Source organism: Neolamprologus multifasciatus, chromosome 13, assembly GCF_963576455.1.
Source record: "Neolamprologus multifasciatus chromosome 13, fNeoMul1.2, whole genome shotgun sequence".
Classification (NCBI taxonomy): domain Eukaryota; kingdom Metazoa; phylum Chordata; class Actinopteri; order Cichliformes; family Cichlidae; genus Neolamprologus; species Neolamprologus multifasciatus.
The window spans coordinates 32,648,115-32,670,725 of NC_140451.1; the positions used below are offsets into that span (position 1 = coordinate 32,648,115).

At 41.7% G+C, this 22,611-nt stretch overlaps 1 protein-coding gene across 1 annotated transcript in view; it reads left to right on the top strand.

The window, feature by feature from the left end:
- The window catches only part of hectd2 (HECT domain containing 2), a 72,521-nt gene that overhangs the window by 40,565 nt on the left and 9,345 nt on the right, over positions 1–22,611 (top strand). Inside the window, exons 15-21 of the mRNA XM_085182412.1 lie at positions 2,014–2,078; positions 2,307–2,400; positions 4,699–4,773; positions 10,236–10,323; positions 12,601–12,707; positions 20,086–20,201; positions 21,042–21,185. Of these exons, the coding sequence (XP_085038538.1) occupies positions 2,014–2,078; positions 2,307–2,400; positions 4,699–4,773; positions 10,236–10,323; positions 12,601–12,707; positions 20,086–20,201; positions 21,042–21,185 (689 nt within the window). The remainder of the gene's footprint in view (positions 1–2,013; positions 2,079–2,306; positions 2,401–4,698; positions 4,774–10,235; positions 10,324–12,600; positions 12,708–20,085; positions 20,202–21,041; positions 21,186–22,611) is intronic.

Genomic DNA, 22,611 nt, shown 5'->3' on the forward strand with positions numbered 1-22,611 from the left:
AAAAACAAGTTAAACACATTTGGACAGTGAAGGAATGTCAGGATTCTTGCTCAGAAAAAGGATCAACATGCTCTGAAGTCAGAGCACAAAAACCTTTTTGTAACAAAATATCCATTTCTGCTGTCCCTGTATCCATACATTATTAGCAAACAAAATATCACCATGCTACACAGTATCGATTTTTTCCCCACCCCTAATAACCAGGAGGATTTGTGATCGAGCAGTCATGTGCACATGTGGTTTGCGTGGATACCATCAGAGCAGAGATGTAGGCGAACAGAAGAGGCCAAACTGCATCGTTTGTGTGAACGAGTTAAAACAGCATTTTCTAACCCTGGCTTTGGCGTGCAAAACATCTTTTGTTCAGCCCTAATATTGCTGCCATCATCACACCCTGTAAACCTTTCTAAAGAGATCGTTTGCAGACTGAGAGTCTTTGTGTGAGGAGACCAGCATGCGACGGAGGCGGCCTCTGTGTCAGCTGGTGTGTGCTAATTTAATTGAAGCTCCCTATGTTTTGTGTTAGTCGTCACGTACTCTGATCTGTGTTTGGTAGTGAAGTTACCGCAGAGCAGCGGCAATGCTGCGCAGCGCTCCGAGTATTCCTCGTCAAGGTTGTGACATAAAACCTGATCGTTTATCCAGCACATCCTGCTAACTTATCGGTAACAGAATTAATGTGCAGATTGTGACTTTGTGCCTCGTTGTGCTGCGGCGGCGATGAGAAAACTCTGACTTTAAGGACCCGAGAAGGAAAAGGAAGGAAGGAGAGAGAGAGAGAGGGAGGGATGGGGAGGGTTGTGAAACAGAGTGGGCATGGAGAGGTGGATAAAGAGATAAAAGACAGAGGGAGACAGCTTTATTCATGCCTGTCACATAAAGTGTCGATTTATGAACCAGGGCTGCTAAATGCTTTAAGGTGTGTGTGTGTGTGTGTGTGTGTGTATGCGCACAGAGAGGGATTTATTTATTTGCATACATGTGTGTCACCTGCCTGTAACAGTGGTCTTCACATCACAGACGCACACACTCTCAACCTACACGCACAATTACACCACATCTGGTCGCCACATGTGGCAGCTGTGAGCAGTTTGTGAGTGTGCAGGGCCGCCGCCCTTCACATAGAAAATGAAGAAAAAAATTGTTTGACCATGTGACATTCACAACGTGAACTCTCCATCACCTCCACACACACACACACACACACACACACACACAGAGTTGACATCGTATCGTTTGCTCTGCAGGAAACAGAAATTTGTTCTTTTGTTAATTAGATTAATTGTGATATTAGATATTGTAAATGTGCATAAATGAAAGTGTCTGAGAGCTTCGTGTTGGCACAGATTAAACGCTCTCGCCTCCATCTGAGCTGCAGTTTTAGCTGCAGGCTTCTCTCCGTTGGCCGATCAGGGTTTCATGATGAAAAGTGAAATGTTTGTTACTGAAATATAAGTTAATATTGCTGCAGGCCCAGAGGGCAGCTCCTCCGACAGAGAGGTGCTCTTGTTGGGTTTGGGAATATAAATTTGAACCTTCTGCACGTTTCCCTGCAGGCTCAGAACCCCAAAAGTTGTTTCCTGTTATATGAAAGGCTCGTGTAACCATTAGCATATTTGCAGTAAACAATGAAGGGCACAGTTTGTTTTCCCTGACCTTCCCTTCTGCTAAAATTTAGGTGACTGTTCATAAGTTCAATTTGTTGGTTTTATTTTATTTTTTACAGTAATTTCACAGTTTCGCCCACATTCAACACTAAACTAAACATTTTAACTTGTATTTTCGGGTGAAGTGGACATTCAGGATGTTTAAGAGTGGAAATATCGATCAGTCAATCTATGAATTAAGTGACATTTGTATAGCAGAAAAATACAAAACAGATATACAATAATAGACAACTTAAAGTTAATAATAAAGATGAAAATAAACTTCCCCCCGAGGACTGAGAGAAGCTTATTTTTACTTTGCGTTACATTATCGTGTTGTTTCCTCCTTAACCTCTTGTCTGATCAGCTGATGGGCTTAGCTGTTTACAACAGCATCGCGCTGGACATCCACTTCCCTCTCTACTGTTACAGGTGGGTGCGTTTCCATTCCTTTTACCTCAACAGCGTTTCTTCTTCTGCAGAATCTAAAGTGTAACGCTGCCGTCACCTCACAGCTGCAAAAGCTTCCTGTGCACGAGTTGCAGCTACTCGTAGAGATGCTGTGGAAACTTTTGCTGATGTTTCAGACGCCACAATCCAACATTTAGAGGGAATAATATGAAGTAACCTGTAATAATTGTAATTCTTCTGTTCTTGCAGGAAGCTCCTCACACCACCCACTGTACCATGTGACCAAAATGCCCTCGTTGGCATGGCAAACGCCACCCTGGACGACCTGCAGCAGATCATGCCGGTAGGTATTTCATTTACACGTCTTCTGCTCTCTAGTTAGAGACTCTCAGCTTGATTGTGCTCGATGGGACTTGTCCTGTGTTTGGACAGGATCATCTTTCTCTTTCTTTTCATGCTTTGGAAAAGAAGGTAAACCCTCAGCACATATAGGCTGTGCCAAAGGTACTTTTTGTAAAAGTGGCACAAAGTCGTGTTTTAAGCTGGGAATGCTGGTTGGGTTGCACTACACTAACACGTTTAGGTTTTTCTTTTCTTAAAGTCACATGTAGGAGCTGTTAAATTGCGCTGGAAAACTAAACTCTTGTAATGTTGAACCACTTTCACGCTTACATTTCTCTCGCCCGCCACTAGAGGGCGCCAGAGTTAAACTTATGAACTTTCTGGCTCGCCTTCACCCTCTTCTTTCCCATAATCCTTCTCTTTGAGGAGTCTAAATTTAACTCCATGCATTGTTTTATGATTGGGATTAAGTGATTTAAGTGCCCTCGTGTAACTTTCACAAAGTGCTGGGTTGTCTTTTCACGCAGTGCACCAGCCCACAGCTGTGCATGCTCATTTTTCATAGATTTTCAAGATTTTTTTCGCTGTGTTTTCTTTGATTTGGTCAAATTCACATGCAACTGTTGATGTAACAAATAGTTGGAAACTTTAGCTTCATTTGCCGAGTGCTCCCCCCAGTTTCTCTCACACCTAGTTAGTAAATTACTCTTTGGCTTACACACACTTATATAAAGTCTATCACACACGCAGCTTTGGGAGTTGATAGTAAAGCATACCGAGGGTCTGTGGCTTCATCGGTGTGCTGTCAGAGGCTGTTTCCTGGTTTCTTTGTAAACAGTTCACATCGCACAACGTGGCGAATGAATCACAAAAGATATGGAACATGCAAAATGTTACAGCCGCCAAGTGGTTGGTGGTTAATTTAGTTTAGTTTGCAATAGCTAATGTGTTAGTTAATGGAGCTGTACTTGTTGCTTTTTTGCAGATGTAGACATGCAAAGTTGCAGATGTTCCTCTGTTTAGAGTGTTTGATTAAGTTGCAGTAGCCTCCATTAGTTGCATGAGTCGCCAGAGTTACTGATATGTTAAGATACAGAAGTTGCTGTAGTTCTTTGTGCACTGATTGTAGTTGTCAGCACAATTCTTGCAGGTGTTGCTGCAATTTCATTAGTTTGCTTAGTTGCAGTAGTTTGTGGTGGTTGGGTTAGATGCAGAATGGTTGAAAGCTTCGCTGTAGATATCGGTTCATTTGCAGATGTTGCCACAGTAGCTGCATGTGTACTTGTGTTTGCATAGGCTGAGTTGATTCAGTTGCAATAGTCACCATGTCAGATGCAGTTCCCTGTAGTTGGATTGCTTGCAGTTGTTGCCACAACAGTTCCAGGTGTTGCTGGAGTTTGAAGATGCCATGTTTAGTTGCAGGTGTTGCTGTGGTTTGCTTATATCGCTGCACTTTTTAATGGTTGGGTTAGTTGCAGAAATTGCCATGTTAGCCACAAGAGTTGCTGTAGTTGTTATTTTAGTTGCAGTTTACGTGCAGTTTAGCTGCGACTTCAAGAGATAATAAAGATGTTTGTCATTCGTTTGTTCATTCATACGTGAAGATCGTGAAACATCTGACGGTCAGTCCGAGTTATCCGATACACGAGCTGCTTCACATCCAACACCTTCGTCCTCACGAAGGTCAAACCTCTCCTTTGTAGTACACACACACACACACACACACACACACACACACACACGGGTGCTATAACTGTCCCTGTAGTTGTGTAACAGCAGGAAATCAGATATAGTTTGAGGCCTGAGTTGATGCTGGAACCATAACTCTGTGGGATTCACCGTGTTTGCCTCAGAGCGCCTTAAAACTGTAAAATCAATCGTAAGTAAGAAGGACGATGACGTGACGACACAAAACACAAATAAATGTACTGATTAATTACTTCCGTGCCATCTCGGGTCTTCTTTGTCCCCACACTACTGATTTCAGAGTCATTATTCGCAGCTCAGCAGAGCTTTGATTTATTGCTTCTGAGGTATGTCGACGTTTTGAGGTGGGGCACAGCCAGACTAAACTCATTAGAGCTCAGACCTCAGGCGAACTGCGTGAGACATTTGTCATCCTCGTGTTCTGTCAGAAGAGGGTGTGTTAAAAACGCTGCTTCATTCCTAACCTGCAGTCACAGAGTTTTCCCTCCAATCCATCAACACCAAACAAAAGCTGTGACTTACAGAAATGAAAAATGCTGCGACTCATTCACGCGTTTCCTGATTCTGACCTCTCGACCTCTCGTGTCTGCAGGAGCTGGCTCACGGTTTGGGAGAGCTGCTAAGCTATGAGGGAAATGTGGAAGAGGACTTCTACCTCACCTTCCAGGTAAAACTCTTCTTTTAAAGCAGCTTGTGTAGGATTTGCTGAGCGGAGTCAACAGTGCCCTCTGTGGCCACCAGTGGTAACTACAGGGTTCTGCTACATTAGGCTACTAATTAAAAACTGGTTTTAGAGACAGTTCCTCGTCTCCTGTTGTGCGCTCAGTTGCATCCAACGATCGTCCGAATTGTTGTTGGGAGAATGAAAATGAGCCAGAAAAGGCAACAGAACAGCTAACATGGCTGACAGTTAGCTTAGTTAGCTACTTCGTTAACCCTTTAAAACCGGTCAGAGCAGCACGCTCTGTTTTGCGTAACTATTTTTAAATCCCAGTAGCTCTGCAACCACGTGAGCTAGCGCAATAATTTTTTTTGCATATGAAACAGCAGGAGTTGTACTTACATCTTATGCCATCAGCTTGTCCTCGGTCACAGTTTCCTTCCACATATAGCTTTGCAAAAACTGCATAAAAAGCGCTTGCAGAAACAAAAACATAATATTTCAGAAACACGCTTTGCCGATCCGATCAGCTGTTCATAACACTTCCTACGTTGGATAAGACGTCAGTGCGAACTATCGCATGTCCGCCATCAGGGCCTCATGAGCCTATACTAGTGTTTTTAAAAGTTATCTTTGACTTTCTGACTTTCTGTGTGGTTTCTGGGATGCTTAGGACTCATATTGCACTGCTGGAAATAGTTTATTTTGATGCACATGCTGGTTTTTTTTTGCAAATTTGCACTATCATATTTATTTTCGTTTTTCCTGCAGTGTATAAAAATTGGTGTATTTCAAAAATAAAACTATGAAGACACTCAAAATAAATTTCCTGTGGTGGGAAACTATTTTGTGCAACTTTTTTGTATTTACAGTTTTGAGGGATAAGCCTCTTAAATTTCTCTAACTAGAAATATATGTTAAAAAAACAAAAACGATTTTCAATTTTTTTGTAGTTTATTTCACTTTTTTGCAACTTATGTAATTACTATGCACTTAATGCAGACATATTATTAAAATCTGGGCTATAATGGTTGTATTGATGTATAGCAACTTGAAATGCTCCCAAAAATGGCTCCACAGCATGTAAACATATAATATAAGCTCTGGCGGACTTGGTTCTATGGTAGGTCTTAAAGGGTTAACTTCCTGCTGCACAGCATTGCATTCAGTTTGCTTTCAGCACTCATAACAGTTCAACCCAAGTTATAAGAAGCCAATCTTGGGCTTTGAGAAAAAGAGGAGTGGTAATGAAAGTGATGTGACTTGTCCTCGTTAAAGCCGTTAAAGTTACTTGCTGTTGTGTTACAGCCCTGAAGCTCAGAGATTTGTGATGTTGAATAGCTTCTGCTCCCCACATGTTTCCACTCTTGCAAAAGGTGTGAAAACGCAGAAATGCCACTTGTATAAAATCTGACAAAGACTTTCCTTTGTTGTCCTCTTGGATTGACTTCAGCTGTTAACTGTAATTGAATAAAGGTGTAAATGATGACCTGGCTGCAGGATTTTATTGATTCCGGTTGTTAATGATGTGAAAGAGACCTCACAACTGGAAACTTTCCAAGCAGCTATTGTTAGAACTGTTATATTCACACAGTCACACACCACAGACATCGAGATTAAAGCGTATGAAGGTGGCGACAGACAGCTGTGACTGCTCTGGTAATTTTAGAGCAGTGGGTGACCTGGATCGGTTCCACCGATGACGTCGTCCAGCCAGGAAGTCAAATGTCAAACACAAACTACGAATGAACGTTTATTTCACAACTTCAGAGTAACAAAAATTTAAAAATGCAGTGCTTTCTTGGTACAGATGTGTCTGAAACTGTGTAGATTGATCTTTTTAAAGCATCCGCCTGTGATGACAAACACCAACACAGAAGTGCTAAATAGCCACCAGAGGTTGGCCCTAACGGGGTCATTCCCCCACACGCTCGCTGGTTAAAATCCCCCAGTCTCAGAGGTTAAATCAACACGCGTCCCTACAAATAAAAACGTTCATTTTTTACGATATACTTGCCTCAAGGCAACAATGTCGCTGCTTTCTGTGCATACTCGTGTTGTGGATGTCAAATAAGATTTCCCAGCAACCAAGTAAGTGTGTGTGCGTGTTTGTGTGTGCATGCACGGGTCAGTCTGTGTGTCTGACACTGACGCCATCCTGTGTGGAACCTCGTGGAGCAGCTGCTGGTGGATGTGGAACAGAGGTGGATATCACATTTCTGACATTTGACTTTGGAGTAGTCCATGCTCCTGACACACACACACACACACACACACACACACACACACACACACACACACACACACACACACACACACACACTCTGACCCTTGGCTTACTTAGGTTCCTCAGACCTGACTCGGTGGTCCACTCTTCCTCACTGTCACAAGGAATGACCCTGACTGACCAATCACATCCTTTCCTCCCGCCAAAGTTCCATTTCCTGTAACTTAGTAGTTGAATATTTATACATCCTGAAGCTCGCAGGTTCTCCTTTGGGGAGCCAGTCCCTGCTCCAATCCCCCGATTGAAGTGATCAGCTGGGTGTGAAACGCTGAAGCTGCCTCAGAACGAGACGATGAGCTGAATGAATGAAGTGTGTTGGAGGCGAGAGAAAGAAAAGTGCTGTGTAAGGTTACCCTGAGGCAATGAACCCCAACACTCTCTTATTAAATAAATAGTCAAATTTATTATTTCAATTCAGACACTGAATATAAACTTCAGGTGAAGCATGTATATGAATTGTCCACCCCGACTTCAAAAGTCAAATTATCTTCTACTGCTCATTTTCTTGGGTAGCTGCATCTCTTAAAAGCAAAAAATAAATTAACTAAATTCAATAAAATCATTTAATTTACTTCAACAGGATCAAAAAACCCGTTATTAAAGGAAACATAACCTCAGAACCCTCTTCCTGTTTAGATCAGCAGATGTAATCACCTGCTGACTAACAGGATGCTCACAACCACCTTTCATTTTCCTGGAATATGCACAAAAATATATTTGTTCATCAGTTTACGCACTGACTTAAATATCAGATTACTGCAAACAGATTACAGAGAGGTTGCAGTGTGAGTTTTAAAGCAGCGGTCTCCAACCTTTTTTATGCCCGACAATATTTTCATGGACCGGCCTTTAAGGTGTTGCTGATAAATGCAACAAAATAAAACTAGTACTGGTACCGAAAAAAGAAGATTTATTCATAACACACGTGAAAAGACCCAGGAAAACAGAGTTAACGATAAAAACGATAACAAAATAACGCTGAAAACTGATAAAAACCATGAAAACTAAACATTTCACACCTGAGCCTCAACTCTCGCGGCCCGGTACCAAACGACTCACGGACCGGTACCGGTCCGAGGCCCGGGGGTTGGGGACCGCTGCTTTAAAGCCTGTGGAAACAATTTAAAATGAGCTCTTCCTGCTGAACTATGCATTTTGTAGCATCTTGCATATTTAGCGAACAGTCTGGTCGTATCAGGCTGCTTCGTGCTCTCTGTCGGGGTTAAAGGTGAAGCTGGAGCATGTGTGGGAAGAAAGAGTCTGCAAACAGCAGAGAGGAGGTGTTATTTCAGCCCGGTGTGTCAGCTCGCTGTGAGCTGCAGGCTGGTCACAGTCGCTCGTCTGTGTGCTACACATGAACTCACTGACTTACAGTTTGCTGGATCAGTTTCGTTAGCTCACTGTGTCCTATTTTTGTATGTTTCTACTTCAATGTATTCCTTTCACTGCATTTATACCCCTCTGTAAGCAATGCTGCGGGCTACACCGAAATAATAAATTCTCTACGGTAACCATAGCTGTAAACCCGAAATAAAAGTGTATTTTTAAACAGCCTTTTGGGGATGATGAGGCACACAAGCACAACTATTACATACTGTAAAGGCAGTGAGTATGTTACCTTATTGGCTCCCTGCCTTTACGTTTGACTTTTGGCTTTTCTTAAAATCTCTCCGGGAGAACCAAAACATTAAAAAACTCATCCACCCATTGAAAGCATCGACAGGTGAGGTAACAGCACATCAGGGGTTATTTCATTTCAAAATCAGCTGTAACAGTCGATGTGTTGGAACCAGGAAAAATGTCCAGCATCAGTGTCCGAACAACTCTGACAGTCTCACTGTGAATGTGTCAGAGCGTCTACGAGGCGACAGGTGTTGTAGGTCTTACTGCTGCACACTGAGCTCAAGGATTATTTGTGCCGGAGGATCATTATCAAACCTAAGAGCTGCTGCAGCCACAACAATGGACGTGTGAGTGTGAGTGGAGTAATGAATGAAGGGTACCTCACATTTTTCTTGTGCATCATGTGGACAGTCAGGTGCTGATAGACCTTGAGCCCTGGCTATTTTGACATGCACATATACATTGCTGCTGATCACGTACACCAGTTTGTGGCCGCGGTATTCCCTGATGGCAGGATAATGTGCCCGGGTACACTCTGCACATTGTTCAGGAGTGATCTGGAGGACATGACTAAAAGGTGAACGTGTTCACGCAGCGTCCAGATTCCCCAGAGCTCTATCCCATTGAGCATTTGTCGGATATTCTGGAAAAACAAGCTGCAGGTGAAGGTGCAGGTGAAGCTGCAGGTGAAGGTGCAGGTGCAGGTGCAGGTGCAACCTGGTCTGAAAATGCAGGAAAAATGAGACCTTTAATATTGTGAAACTTGCTTTACCAGCTACTTATCACACATGGTGATATGACCCTGAAGACTTACTCAAAATGTACTTTTCTAAGTTTACTCCAGTTTTTAATCAGAACCAAATCAAACATCCCGGGTACCAGCACTTATTCATATCCTCTATCCTCTAAGCCATTAACATGGTATTAAAAAGCCGAGCCAATAACAAGTTTTCCTGTTGAAGACACTGTATGATATATCCCATTATAGAAATTAAATAGATTTGCTAACAGGTTTTAACAGAAGCTTTTTAACAAGTTATGAGGGCTAAAAAAAGGCCCAATCTACCCACTACTGTGTACTTTGAGGACATGACAAATTTTACATGGCTTCATGAAATATGTTGGAGCAATTGGACAAAAATCATCTGATTCTAATCAGATGGGAACTTTTCTTCGATTTGATGATGTTTGTATTGAGCGATCCACGACGAAACCACAACATGGAGACGATGAGTTTTTGTGTGCCGTTTGTTGACCTAGCTCGCTGACGTCCTGGATTCTTGTCCTCGCATCAGATTGCCAGGAAATTCATTGTTAATCTTTCGTTAAGTGAAAGTAACCACTATCTGAAAAACAAAGAGAGCGAGACCGGTGAGCACGCCGTGACTGCCTGGTTGTTGTTTTGGCAGCCTTGGCTGATATGGCCGCTGATTTGAAGCAGAAACACATTCATGGTCTAAAATCAACTCGATGTTCCAGTGCCGGGGCTTTCTTCACTGATGGCCTACGACAGTTTGTGCACCATTGCATGTGTGATGTTGATTTTTGTGCGTTTCAGGTGTTCCAGGAGGAGATGGGCGTGGTCAAATCCTACAACCTGAAGCCTGGAGGAGACAAAATCCCCGTCACCAAGCAGAACAGGAAGGGTGAGTCCACACTGCAGTCACCATTGGCAGTAACTCACCTCCAAGGCAACAAATATTCTCACTGGCCCTCAAAGAGCCTTTTGTACCCGTATGAACCTGCGTCCTTAACTGCAGTCCAGTACTCGTACCTTTAATTGAGGATGAACTGTACTGCAAAACTGTGCTGCATATGATACTCACCTTCTGAAGTATGAAACAGAAAATCAGACAGCCAAACACTGAAGGGCACAGTCATAATAGATAGTAGTAAGTAATGGTAGTAAATTTGAGACGGAGTCTAGGGTTTAGAGTTTAGTAACTTTATAAGTTACCGTACAACTTGGCAGTTTGACCCTAGGTGATAAATTCATAGTAAACAGTACACAGCGTAGCCTCTGAACTGTGGAAGTAATAAAAGGGTGGTGGTTGCACTCCTGACCTGATGCCCTGAACTTAAACTGCTTCCTTGAGATCACAGATACGTCCACACAGCGATCAAAATAGGACATTTAGAGAGTGATCCAAATATATTGCTGAAAGCAATCCGGAGGTGCACAAGAAGATGACCTTGAGAGGAGATATGGTTTTTACCTTTTATGTGCAGAGTCACTGCCCTTAACCTGACCTTTTACACAGCTACAAACTATAGCACTCGTAGGGATCCTAAGAATATCTTCAGGACACCTCTAGTACACATTTCTGCAAAGTTAAGATACAAAATTGATTATTAGACTAAGTTTTGATAGCTGTATTTCTTAGATCACAAAAACATGGCGTTTGCTCCAAACTTTTGAACCAGTAACTATTGGTTTGAACCAATAACCATTGGTTCAAACTGTTGGTTTGAACCAATAACTGATGGTTCCAAAAGTTGGTTTGAACCAATAACTATTGGTTCAAACCAATAGTTATTGATTCAAACTGTTGGTTTGAACCAATAACTATTGGTTTCAACCATTGGTTTAAACCAGGAACTGTTGGTTTGAACCAATAACTATTGGTTTCAGCCATTGGTTTAAACCAGGAACTGTTGGTTTGAACTGTTGGTTTGAACCAATAACTATTGGTTTCAACCATTGGTTTAAACAGGAACTGTTGGTTAGAACTGTTGGTTTGAACCAATAGTTATTGGTTCAAACCAATAGTTGTTGGTTTGAACTGTTGGTTTGAACCAATAACTATTGGTTCAAACCAATAGTTATTGATTCAAACTGTTGGTTTGAACCAATAACTATTGGTTTCAACCATTGGTTTAAACCAGGAACTGTTGGTTTGAACCAATAACTATTGGTTTCAACCAATAGTCATTGGTTCAAACTGTTGGTTTGAACCAATAACTGATGGTTCCAAAAGTTGGTTTGAACCAATAACTGATAGTTCAAACTGGTGGATTGAACCAAGAACTATTTGTTCCAACTATTGGTTTGAACTGTTGGTTTGAACCAATAACTATGGGTTCAAAAGTGGGCAAGAACAGGGAAGGAGGCAACACTCCTCTCCTGTTCTTTTATTTTAACAGTGTGTTTTGTGACTGTGCTCTTCTCTGTGGCTGACGGACCAACAACACAAGCAAGAGTGACTCACATTTCCCACAGTGTTGTAAAAAGCCTCCATCTGGCAGCAGATGCTTTCTGCAGGTAGACGAGTGTCTGCAGTTCTCTACCGTCTCCGTGATCTCCCAGAAAACTACAGTGGCAAACCACATGGGAACCGTTAGTGTTGGCAGCAAATTCAGTAGATGCTGAGACCATCATCTGATAAGCATGCAGCATAAGAAGCTGGATGTAAAATCAGCAGATCGGTTCGGATGAGCATTCGCTGAATAGCTGGAAAGATATTTCAGCGCTGGGCTGATGGATTCATATGAGACTCTGCAGTCTCTGAACTTCATTTAATGCAGTGCACTTAGTGACGAAATTGTTCCAGTGTGAAATCAGCTCTGTGATCCAACATCCTCATTATTGTAAAGAGAGCTACTGTCCTGCCGTCTTTAAGAGTCTCGAGTGTGTAATCCTGAGGAACAACTTTATTGCGCCTTCTGTGCTCTTTAACTCCATGTGAGCAGTGAAACCTGGCTCAGGTAAAAAGCCTCTTTGTTCCTCCTGGGGGGCTAAAGTCCAGCTGAGCACATCAACTCTGCTTCTCTTATTAAACTTGATTTTCCATCCAGTGGCTCTTGTTGGGGTCCGGGCCCACTCGTTACCAGCATCCCTCTCGCTGTGTTTGCTGAACGGAGGAGCCAAGGCTGAAGGGCAAATGTTTGTAATGGAAATCAAACTGTTTCTTCTCTTTCCACAGAGTATGTCCAGCTCTATGTCGACTTCCTGCTGAATAAATCCATTTATAAACAGTTTGCTGCCTTCTACCACGGCTTCCACAGTGTGTGCGCATCGGACGCACTCATGGTGAGTCTGCTACAAAATGTGTTATTTAAAGATCAATATGCTTTATCCTTATCTTAACCCTTTAAAGCCGGTCGGAGCGGGCACGCTCTGTTTTGTGTAACTATTTTTAAATCCTGGTAGCTCTGCAACCACGTGAGCTAGCACAATAATTTTTTTTGCATATGAAACCGGAGGAGTTGTACTTACATCTTATGTCATCAGCTTGTCCTCGGTCACAGTTTCCTTCCACATATAACTTTGCAAAAACTGCATAAAAAGCACTTGCAGCAACAAAAACATAATATTCCAGAAACACGCTTTGCTGATCCGATCAGCTGTTTGTAACACTTCCTACATTGGAATAGACATCAGCGCGAACTTTTGCATGTCCACCATGTCCTGCCCAAAACCGGAAATGACGTCATTTTCGCGGAAATGTAGTTTTTTCCCATCAGGGCCTTAAAAGCCTATACTGGTGTTTTTAAAAGTTATGTTTGACTTTATGACTTTCTGTGTCGTTTCTGGGATGCTTAGGACTCATATTGCACTGCTGGAAATAGTTTATTTTGATGCATATGCTGCTTTTTTGCAAATTTGCATTATAATATTTATTTTTGTTTTTCCTGCAGTGTATAAAAATTGGTGTATTTCAAAAATAAAACTATGAAGACACTCAAAATAAATTTCCTGTGGTGGGAAACTAGTTTGTGCAACTTTTTTGTATTTACAGTTTTGAGGGATAAGCCTCTTAAATTTCTCTAACTAGAAATATATGTTAAAAAAACAAAAACGATTTTCAATTTTTTTATAGTTTATTGCACTTTTTTGCAATTTATGTAATTACTATGCACTTAATGCAGACATATTATTAAAACCTGGGCTATAATGGTTGTATTGATGTATAGCAACTTGAAATGCTCCCAAAAATGGCTCCACAGCATGTAAACATATAATATAAGCTCTGGCGGACTTGGTTCTATGGTAGGTCTTAAAGGGTTAAGCATTTCTTAACATAGACTCTTACGCAAAGACACACATCCATTCCCTTCCACCTGATCATGGCACCTTTAAAATATTTCTCTGTCACATTTTAAACATTCAAATTAAACTGGAGGGAGATAGAACAGGCCAAACTGTGCACACCATCCAGTGAAGGGCTTCTCAAAATACCAGTTCTCTGTTTGCTTCGAGATAAACTGTATAAATTTGCTGGAGAAACAATTCAAATAGTGCCAGTCATGTAAGATTTATCGCTTCCTGAGCAGCAACCGTGAAGGAAAGAAAACCCTCATGCGTTGATTATTTTTTGTGTTAGTAGGACGTTTCAGATTATGGAGCCAAACCCACAGTCTTTCTTACAGGTAGAGATAAAGCTGCCCAGTTTGACCCCCGTTTATCAGCCGAGTCTGAATCTGGGTCAGACAAACGAGTCAAACTGTAAAGAGTAAAGTGGCAGCAGGTCTCAGGCTTGCTGATAAGAACTCGCTCCACTGGCCTCCTTATATCAGTTTGGGAAAAAACAGCATGCGTCCCGTGTCCGTGTGCTTTTCCAGGAACGTCTCTATGATGGTTTTGATCATTTATGATTAGTTTAGTGATATATACATTTCAGTTTACGGTCACTGTAGGACTGGATTAAACCTGCTTGCTGAGCAGGTGTTTGGTTTTGTTGTTTTTGGAGTAGCTTTTGCATTACAACAAATCGGAGTGCACAATAAGGAAAGTTACATCACTGGGAATCCACACACACTGATGTGGAAACACTGGCCTATCTCATCTTTGCTTACTGCACTTCTTATGCAACTAATTTTACAGTACACCAAACCTCTAGAGCTCTTCTTGTCTTCTTTAAACTTACAATAAAACATTAACAAGTCAGCCAAACTATTCCAAGACTCGTCAGTCTAATCAGAGATACCCAGACCTCCAGATGAGCTTCCAGCTCTTCTGGAGGTGAGAGACACAAACCGTCCAGTGTCCTTGGCCTGCCTCTTGAGTGGACATGCCTACACCATCGTGTCTTTCTCTTTCTTTCAGCCGAATGACTGAGTTTGTCACCTTCTCTGGTCCAGAGTTCACCTGGAATAGGGTCATGATGAACGTTAAAGATGAAAAATAAAGCATGAAAATCACAGACAGTGGCTGAAAGCGCTGTGTGCAGCTCTCTGTCTGCCAACACAGCAGAGACGCATGTTCAGTCTGTAAAGCTGAACCCAGAGAGCTCATTTCCATCGATGGTATCTGTCATCTTCTTCTTTTGGCCACTATTTACAGCACCACGCATCGTCACCATAACAGACCGTATGATGACAGACTGCACCCAGAATCCACCTGTCAGTCTCTCACTTCACACGCCTATTCTGTCACGTATAAGACCCAGAGATACTCCTTCACTCCAGCTGAGTCGTTAGAAACCAAACTTGGTTTTCTTTGAGGTTATTATGCAGAATAAATCACTTTCATGTTTCTCGTCACTTGGACTCGATCATTCTCTGAGCAGCATAAAGCTTGAATTGATGCACGTGGGAGAAAATTAACTTTGAGAATGTCCGAACATCAGAACGCCTCTTTGGACCACAGCGTTGGATAACCCGATCGACTTCCATCCTGATCAATGCAAATTGCTCACATTAACCCTTTGAAGCCGGTCAGAGCAGCACGCTCTGTTTTGGGTAACTATTTTTAAATCCCGGTAGCTCTGCAACCACGTAAGCTAGTGCAATAATTCTTTTTGCATATGAAACCGGAGGAGTTGTACTTACATCTTATGCCATCAGCTTGTCCTCGGTCACAGTTTCCTTCCACATATAACTTTGCAAAAACTGCATAAAAAGCACTTGCAGCAACAAAAACATAATATTCCAGAAACACGCTTTGCTGATCCGATCAGCTGTTCATAACACTTCCTACGTTGGAATAGACGTCAGCGTGAACTTTCACATGTCCGCCATGACCTGCCCGAAACCGGAAGTGACGTCATTTTTGCGGAAATGTAGTTTTTTACCATCAGGGCCTCATGAGCCTATACTGGTGTTTTTAAAAGTTATGTTTGACTTTATGACTTTCTGTGTGGTTTCTGGGATGCTTAGGACTCATATTGCACTGCTGGAAATAGTTTATTTTGATGCACATGCTGCTTTTTTGCAAATTTGCATTAAAATATTTATTTTCGTTTTTCCTGCAGTGTATAAAAATTGGTGTATTTCAAAAATAAAACTATGAAGACACTCACAATAAATTTCCTGTGGTGGGAAACTATTTTGTGCAACTTTTTTGTATTTATAGTTTTGAGGGATAAGCCTCTTAAATTTCTCTAACTAGAAATATATGTTAAAAAACAAAAACGATTTTCAATTTTTTTGGAGTTTATTGCACTTTTTTTGCAATTTATGTAATTACTATGCACTTAATGCAGACATATTTTTAAAATCTAGGCTGTAATGGTTGTATTGATGTATAGCAACTTGAAATGCTCCCAAAAATGGCTCCACAGCATGTAAACATATAATATAAGCTCTGGCGGCCTTGGCCTTATGGTAGGTCTTAAAGGGTTAAGAAATAAAGTAAATGCAATTTGTTCAGCATCTGTTATTTTCCCGGCATGATGACTTTTATTTTATTTTGTTAAGCTGTTATCAACACTGACAAAGTAAAAAATAAAAGCCTCGTCTTTCTGAGCTGACTTCCTAAAAGCAGGTAGTGAAGTTTTGATGTGCTGACGTGAGTTTGACCTACTTCTGCTTTCTGAGTAATCCTTTTTTCAGTTTTTCTGACATGACTCTGACTCTTCCGTTTACTATCGCTCTTTGAGTCACGTCCACACCCGCTGACGTTTTGTGTGATGAGACAGCCCTACAGTATTTTTGATGGGGGCGTGTTTGGCTTTGGGGGTTTCACACTTTGCGTCTTTGTGCTGAGTATTGATGGAGTTTCTAGCAGCTAAGTGAGCTGGGTCACATGTCTCAAGATCAGTTTGTTTTCCTTCGTTCTTTGCGGTTCGCTGTTTCAGTCTTTGTCCTGCACAGACAGGTCAGGATGAGGCTGCGTGCTCATAAGTTTATTTTTCATTTATAGAAAATAAAGTGAAACTTTCACTGGATTCCTGTGAAGTTGACTGTTTGACATATTGGATGCTATCAGCTGCTGAGCTCTGACGAGACTTCCTGTTTGAGCTTCACTCACCGCCGTGGTGTTATGTTTTAGTGGAAATTTAGAGGAAGCTGGTATGTGGCAAGGCTGCTGAGCTTCTGTATAGTGACATCAGCTCTGTGGGTTAAAACATTTAGACTTCCAAGGTTAAAATGTCAAATTCTGCTTATTAAATGGAAATCTGTTTTTAATTATAGAGATTTAGTGAAATATGTTGTTTTTTTAATTCAGCGAAAGCAGTGAATGCATTTACAGTTATGCAGCTTGGTGTTGCTGTAGTTTTCATACATTTAAGGTAATTTCTATTCGCTGCATTGCAAACTTTTTTATGTTACATATCAGGCTGCAGCCAACCAGAGACAACGTGGCCGACTATTCAGTACGGCCACCACAATATCAGACTTTACTTAAAGATCACTGTGGCTGAGGAAAAGGTGCAATAAGAATATTCAAACTTCTTCTATCAGCTATATCCATCTATAACTTTATTTGGGGGGGGGTCATAGAAAATGTATTAAACTCAATAAAATAAGATAAGAAATACTTGATTTATCCAAAAAGGTTATTGTGAGATATCAGTCAGTTGCATACAAAAGAGTGATGCGGTCAATCAATCAAAATAACGAGCTTCAACAAACATATATTAAAAACCTGTTCAGCTGCACGTCCATAAAGCGATGCAGCGATCAGTGCATCCGTTAATCATCCACCACCGTTCCTCACAGCCGCAGGCCTTTACAGCCTCTGCGTCAGCTGATGGATGAATCCAGCCGTGTTGATTCAAACTGCAACAGCAAAGACAAACTCCCTCCCTCAGCGAGTAATATGGATGCATTCCAGCAGCAGATAATTCAATATCCAGGCCACAGAGGTGTTTTCCTTTGTTCTAACTGGCCTGCTTTTACACCACTTTTTAGCCACAACTAGTCAACACTAATCCCTTTAGTTTTCTTCTTAATACCTGAAGTCACGCAGTAGTCCGGGAAGTATAAACGAGTTATTGCAACACTCTATGAAACACATCAAACTCCATTCACTGTGGTCCAATCAGCCCATTTTATTGCCCGAAAACCCAACGATCGCTGGAACAACTCCAGCACCGAGACGCCATCGTTCCCTCCACAACTCGCTATTAGAGATACAAAAACTAGTAGATCTGTAGGATTAGATACAGAAATGAAACTGCACGTTATCACTACTTTTAAATATCAGTAAGTGAAACCCTTAATCCTCTAAAGTTTGAGTTAGCTGTTTGTGAAAATTACCACATATTCCTTAACTATTATTTGAATATTAGCTCAGTAGTGTTTTGGGTTTTCTGTTTTTCAGCCACTGGTGCAGAGATTTACCCGTATGGTTATTTTAATGGCTGCAAACCAGCCTGAACTGGTTACGTATTTGTAATATACTATGTTTCATCACATTCAGCTAACACAGCGTTTGTGTTCTTGTCGAGTAATAGCCACACCTTCTTTTCAGCACTCGTGAATCTCTGTCCCGTATCCTGCTGTTTCTTCTGTTTGTCCAGGTGTCTTTGAACAAGTGTCTGTCCCCTTTTTTAACTGATAGAGTTAAAACTGCCTCCTAGACAGTTTTCCATGCTGTCAACAACCCCTCATCAAAAACAGCAACTTTCCAAACTTCTGTTCTTTCTCATTTCAGACCCATTTCTAAGCTCCTTTACTGCCAAAGGTTTTAGAGAAAGTCGTTTATACCCAACTACATTCATGGTTGGATTTAACAGGCATTGCTTTCTAAGAGTCCCTAATGACCTGCTTTTAACTGTACATCATGTCATTCCTCTGTCATGGCTTGAAATATGTAAGTATAATAAGAATTAAAGCTACAGATTCCAGTCATGTCTGTCAGAGTTTCTCTTCTCAGAGATGTACAATCATGGTAAACGTCCTCAACCTGAACAAAAGCAAAACCGAAATGATTTTCTTTGGGCAGCCAAACCAGATCACAGCGCTGTTGGTCCTTTAGTTTCTTTGTGTGATCTGTTCGATAGTGCTTTAAAATTTGATTTGTTGCTACACTAAGACAAGTTTCTTCCAACTAAGGGTCATTAGAAAGGTAAAGGGCTTCCTCCTTCCACATGACTTTGAGAGAGTAGACCTCTCGCCTTGATTATTGATCAGTTCTCACTCGCTCGCCTTTTAACGGGAAGAAACGGTGTGAGCACATTACACTTGTACTGGCCTCCCTACACTGGTTTCCAGTCCATTTCAGGATCCGGTCTGGGTGTGTTGACCCAGAGTGAGATGATTAGTTCATTACCAGGCCTCTGGAGAACTTCAAGACATGTTGAGGAGGTCATTTAGTCATTTAAATCAGCTGTGTTGGATCAAGGACACATCTGAACCCTGCAGGACACCGGCCCTCGAGGCCTGGAGTTCCTACCCCTGGTTTCGCACCACTTTAACTCTATAATCCTACCAGAGCGCCGAGGTCCAGGAACCAGCTGCTCCTGGACCTCGGTTTAAAGCAGAGCGGAGCCTTTTCAGTGGTGGCTCCTAATCTTTGGAACAACTTCGAGCCGCTCAGTCTCTCAATCGTTTTAAAACCTTTTTTTCTTGCTTGCTCTCAGGTTCAGTTGAGCAGAATATTTGTTTTATTTTGTCTTTAGTTTATATTTATCGGTAATTTAGGGACTGTTTCCATTTAAACCTGTATAGCACTGAAGAAACAGAGTTCAATGTAAGCTCAGACTGCATGAAGAGCAGTAATAAGAACAGCTGAGCAGCTCCAGCCCACATTCATATGAATGCATCAATCGATTTAATTGGATAAGACTGAAATTCATGTAAAACAGATGGACGTCATGATCAAAAACTTCCAGTCTTTCTCTGGCTGTGGCTGGAGGAGGCTGCATGAAACTGGATTTAGACCAAACACGTTCACACTTGTAGCCCAAAGTGTGACGAATCATTGCAGACACGTCAGCATAGTTTGAAGATGAGGCGACATGTTGGTTATTGACCTAATGTGACTTCCTGTCCAACATCATGAACAGAACAACCTTCTGCTCAGTTAGTTTGTATTGTTCAGCCAACACCAACTTTAAGTAACTTTAAGCCTGAACACAAACCAAAGTGGAAGGAAGAAGGAAACTACCCACAGCTTACAGCCGCACCCATGTGTGAATAATTGGTGTTGTGTTGAACATCAATGTGGGAAAACAAACACAGCAGCTGAGGTTTTTCTCTGAATCGTATATCATTTGTGTTTTATCGTCCGGTGTTTGCAGTTGCTTCGGCCTGAGGAGGTGGAGATGTTGGTGTGCGGGAGTCCGGAGCTCGACATGAGCGCCCTGCAGAAAGCTGCTCAGTACGAAGGATACGGCAAGACCGACGCCACCGTACGGTACGACCCCAGCACTTCCTGTTTACTAACACTGCTGTGCAGGAAGTCCACACATACCTCACACTCTCTGCTTGGACAGAGAACCATGGAAGTTTTCCATGCACACATTATATAATGTGATGAGATCAGCGCGCCCGTTAAAATGTTACTGTTGCTTTTTGACTTTTATTGGCGCTGCAGACCATAAAGTGGAATTACGGCCCTTTTTGTTTCTCCTCAGCTCTGATTGTTTGTTGAAATAAGGTGGAAGTAACGTGTGCAGGGTGCAAATGTTTGCTTTGGATTCGTTTTCTTGCAGGGTGTAATTATCACTTGTTTTTCTCACACACACACACACACACACACACACACACGCACACACACACACAGGCCTTTGTTTTTGGCGGTGAGGGAGGAAAATGCCGCAGATATTGTAACTCACAACTGACAAGCAGCTGCAGGCCTGTTACACAACTGCAGTGCTGTCTGCCTGCAGCAGTTTCAGAAATTCTTATTAGTGTTTGTCTGATTAAAGTTTCATTTTGCGCTTTGTTTTGTCAGCTAATATTGGTGTCTCCACCACACAAATAAAGATTGCAATAATCATATAAATCATGTCACACGATCTAACTTGAAGGATACAAGCAAGTAAGTTTGGACGGGAGCAATGCCAGGGTCAGTGATCATGATATTCATTTTTCCTTTTTATTTTATTGATTATACTCTCTGTAGTCACTGCTTGAATGACAGCGAGCATCCAAGTGCTTCTTTTCTCGTTTGAACCCTTAGAGAATCCACTTCCTCTCCGAGTCTCTGTAATTGATTTGTTTATTTTATTATATGATCTTCGCGCTGTTGCAGATGTTTCTGGGACGTGGTGTTGGCCTTCCCTCTGGAACTGCAAAAGAAGCTCCTCCACTTTGCCACAGGCAGCGACCGCGTTCCAGTTGGAGGAATGGCCGACCTCAACTTCAAAATCGCCAAGATCGATGTCCCGACCGACTGGTAGGTTTTTAACCGGTCAGAGCAGCACGCTCTGTTTTGCGTAACTACTTTTAAATCCCGGTAGCTCTGCAACCACGTAAGCTAGCACAAAATTTTTTTTTGCATATGAAACCGGAGGAGTTGTACTTACATCTTATGCCATCAGCTTGTCCTCGGTCACAGTTTCCTTCCACATATAACTTTGCAAAAACTGCATAAAAAGCGCTTGCAGCAACAAAAACATAATATTCCAGAAACACGCTTTGCTGATCCGATCAGCTGTTCATAACACTTCCTATGTTGGAATAGACGTCAGCGCGACCTATCGCATGTCCGCCATGACCTGCCCGAAACCGGAAGTGACGTCATTTTTGCGGAAATGTAGGTTTTTACCATCAGGGCCTCATGAGCCTATACTGGTGTTTTTATAAGTTATCTTTGACTTTATGACTTTCTGTGTGGTTTCTGGGATGCTTAGGACTCATATTGCACTGCTGGAAATAGTTTATTTTGATGCATATGCTGCTTTTTTGCAAACTTGCATTATAATATTTATTTTCGTTTTTCCTGCAGTGTATAAAAATTGGTGTATTTCAAAAATAAAACTATGAAGACACTCAAAATAAATTTCCTGTGGTGGGAAACTATTTTGTGCAACTTTTTTGTATTTACAGTTTTGAGGGATAAGCCTCTTAAATTTCTCTAACTAGAAATATATGTTAAAAAAACAAAAACGATTTTCAATTTTTTTGTAGTTTATTGCACTTTTTTGCAATTTATGTAATTACTATGCACTTAATGCAGACATATTATTAAAATTTGGGCTATAATGGTTGTATTGATGTATAGCAACTTGAAATGCTCCCAAAAATGGCTCCACAGCATGTAAACATATAATATAAGCTCTGGCAGACTTGGTTCTATGGTCGGTCTTAAAGGGTTAAAAAACTGCCATATTAAGACTCGGACTCGGACTGCACGCTGTCAGCTCTGACACATAAAGCACACGGAGCAGTCCTCAGAGCTGTGTGAGGTCTGCACACTTGACTGCAGGTCTGCGAACAAACACAGACACTTTGAACAGTTTACATAATCAGTCGTTAAGAATAAATCGAGTGTCTTGAACAGACAAAATTGTTTCATTTCCATCCTCATTTTTCGGGTTAGTTCGAGCGTTTGAGCCGCTCGGCTGAAACTCCCTCGGCCGACTCGCTGCAGGTTTCGGTTTGTGGAGCTGTTTACATAAGACTCACTGTTGAACTTTAACAAACTCTGGATCTGGGTCAGGAATGAGCAAGCTGGCCCTCTGCTGCTCCCACACACACACACACACACACACCTTTAATCTCTAACAAACACACTCTAAAATGTTTCCTTAATTGTTTCCTTTTCTTTGTTCCTTTTGTCGAAGCACCGGGAGCTGATGGATAAATAAAGCTGTGTGGGA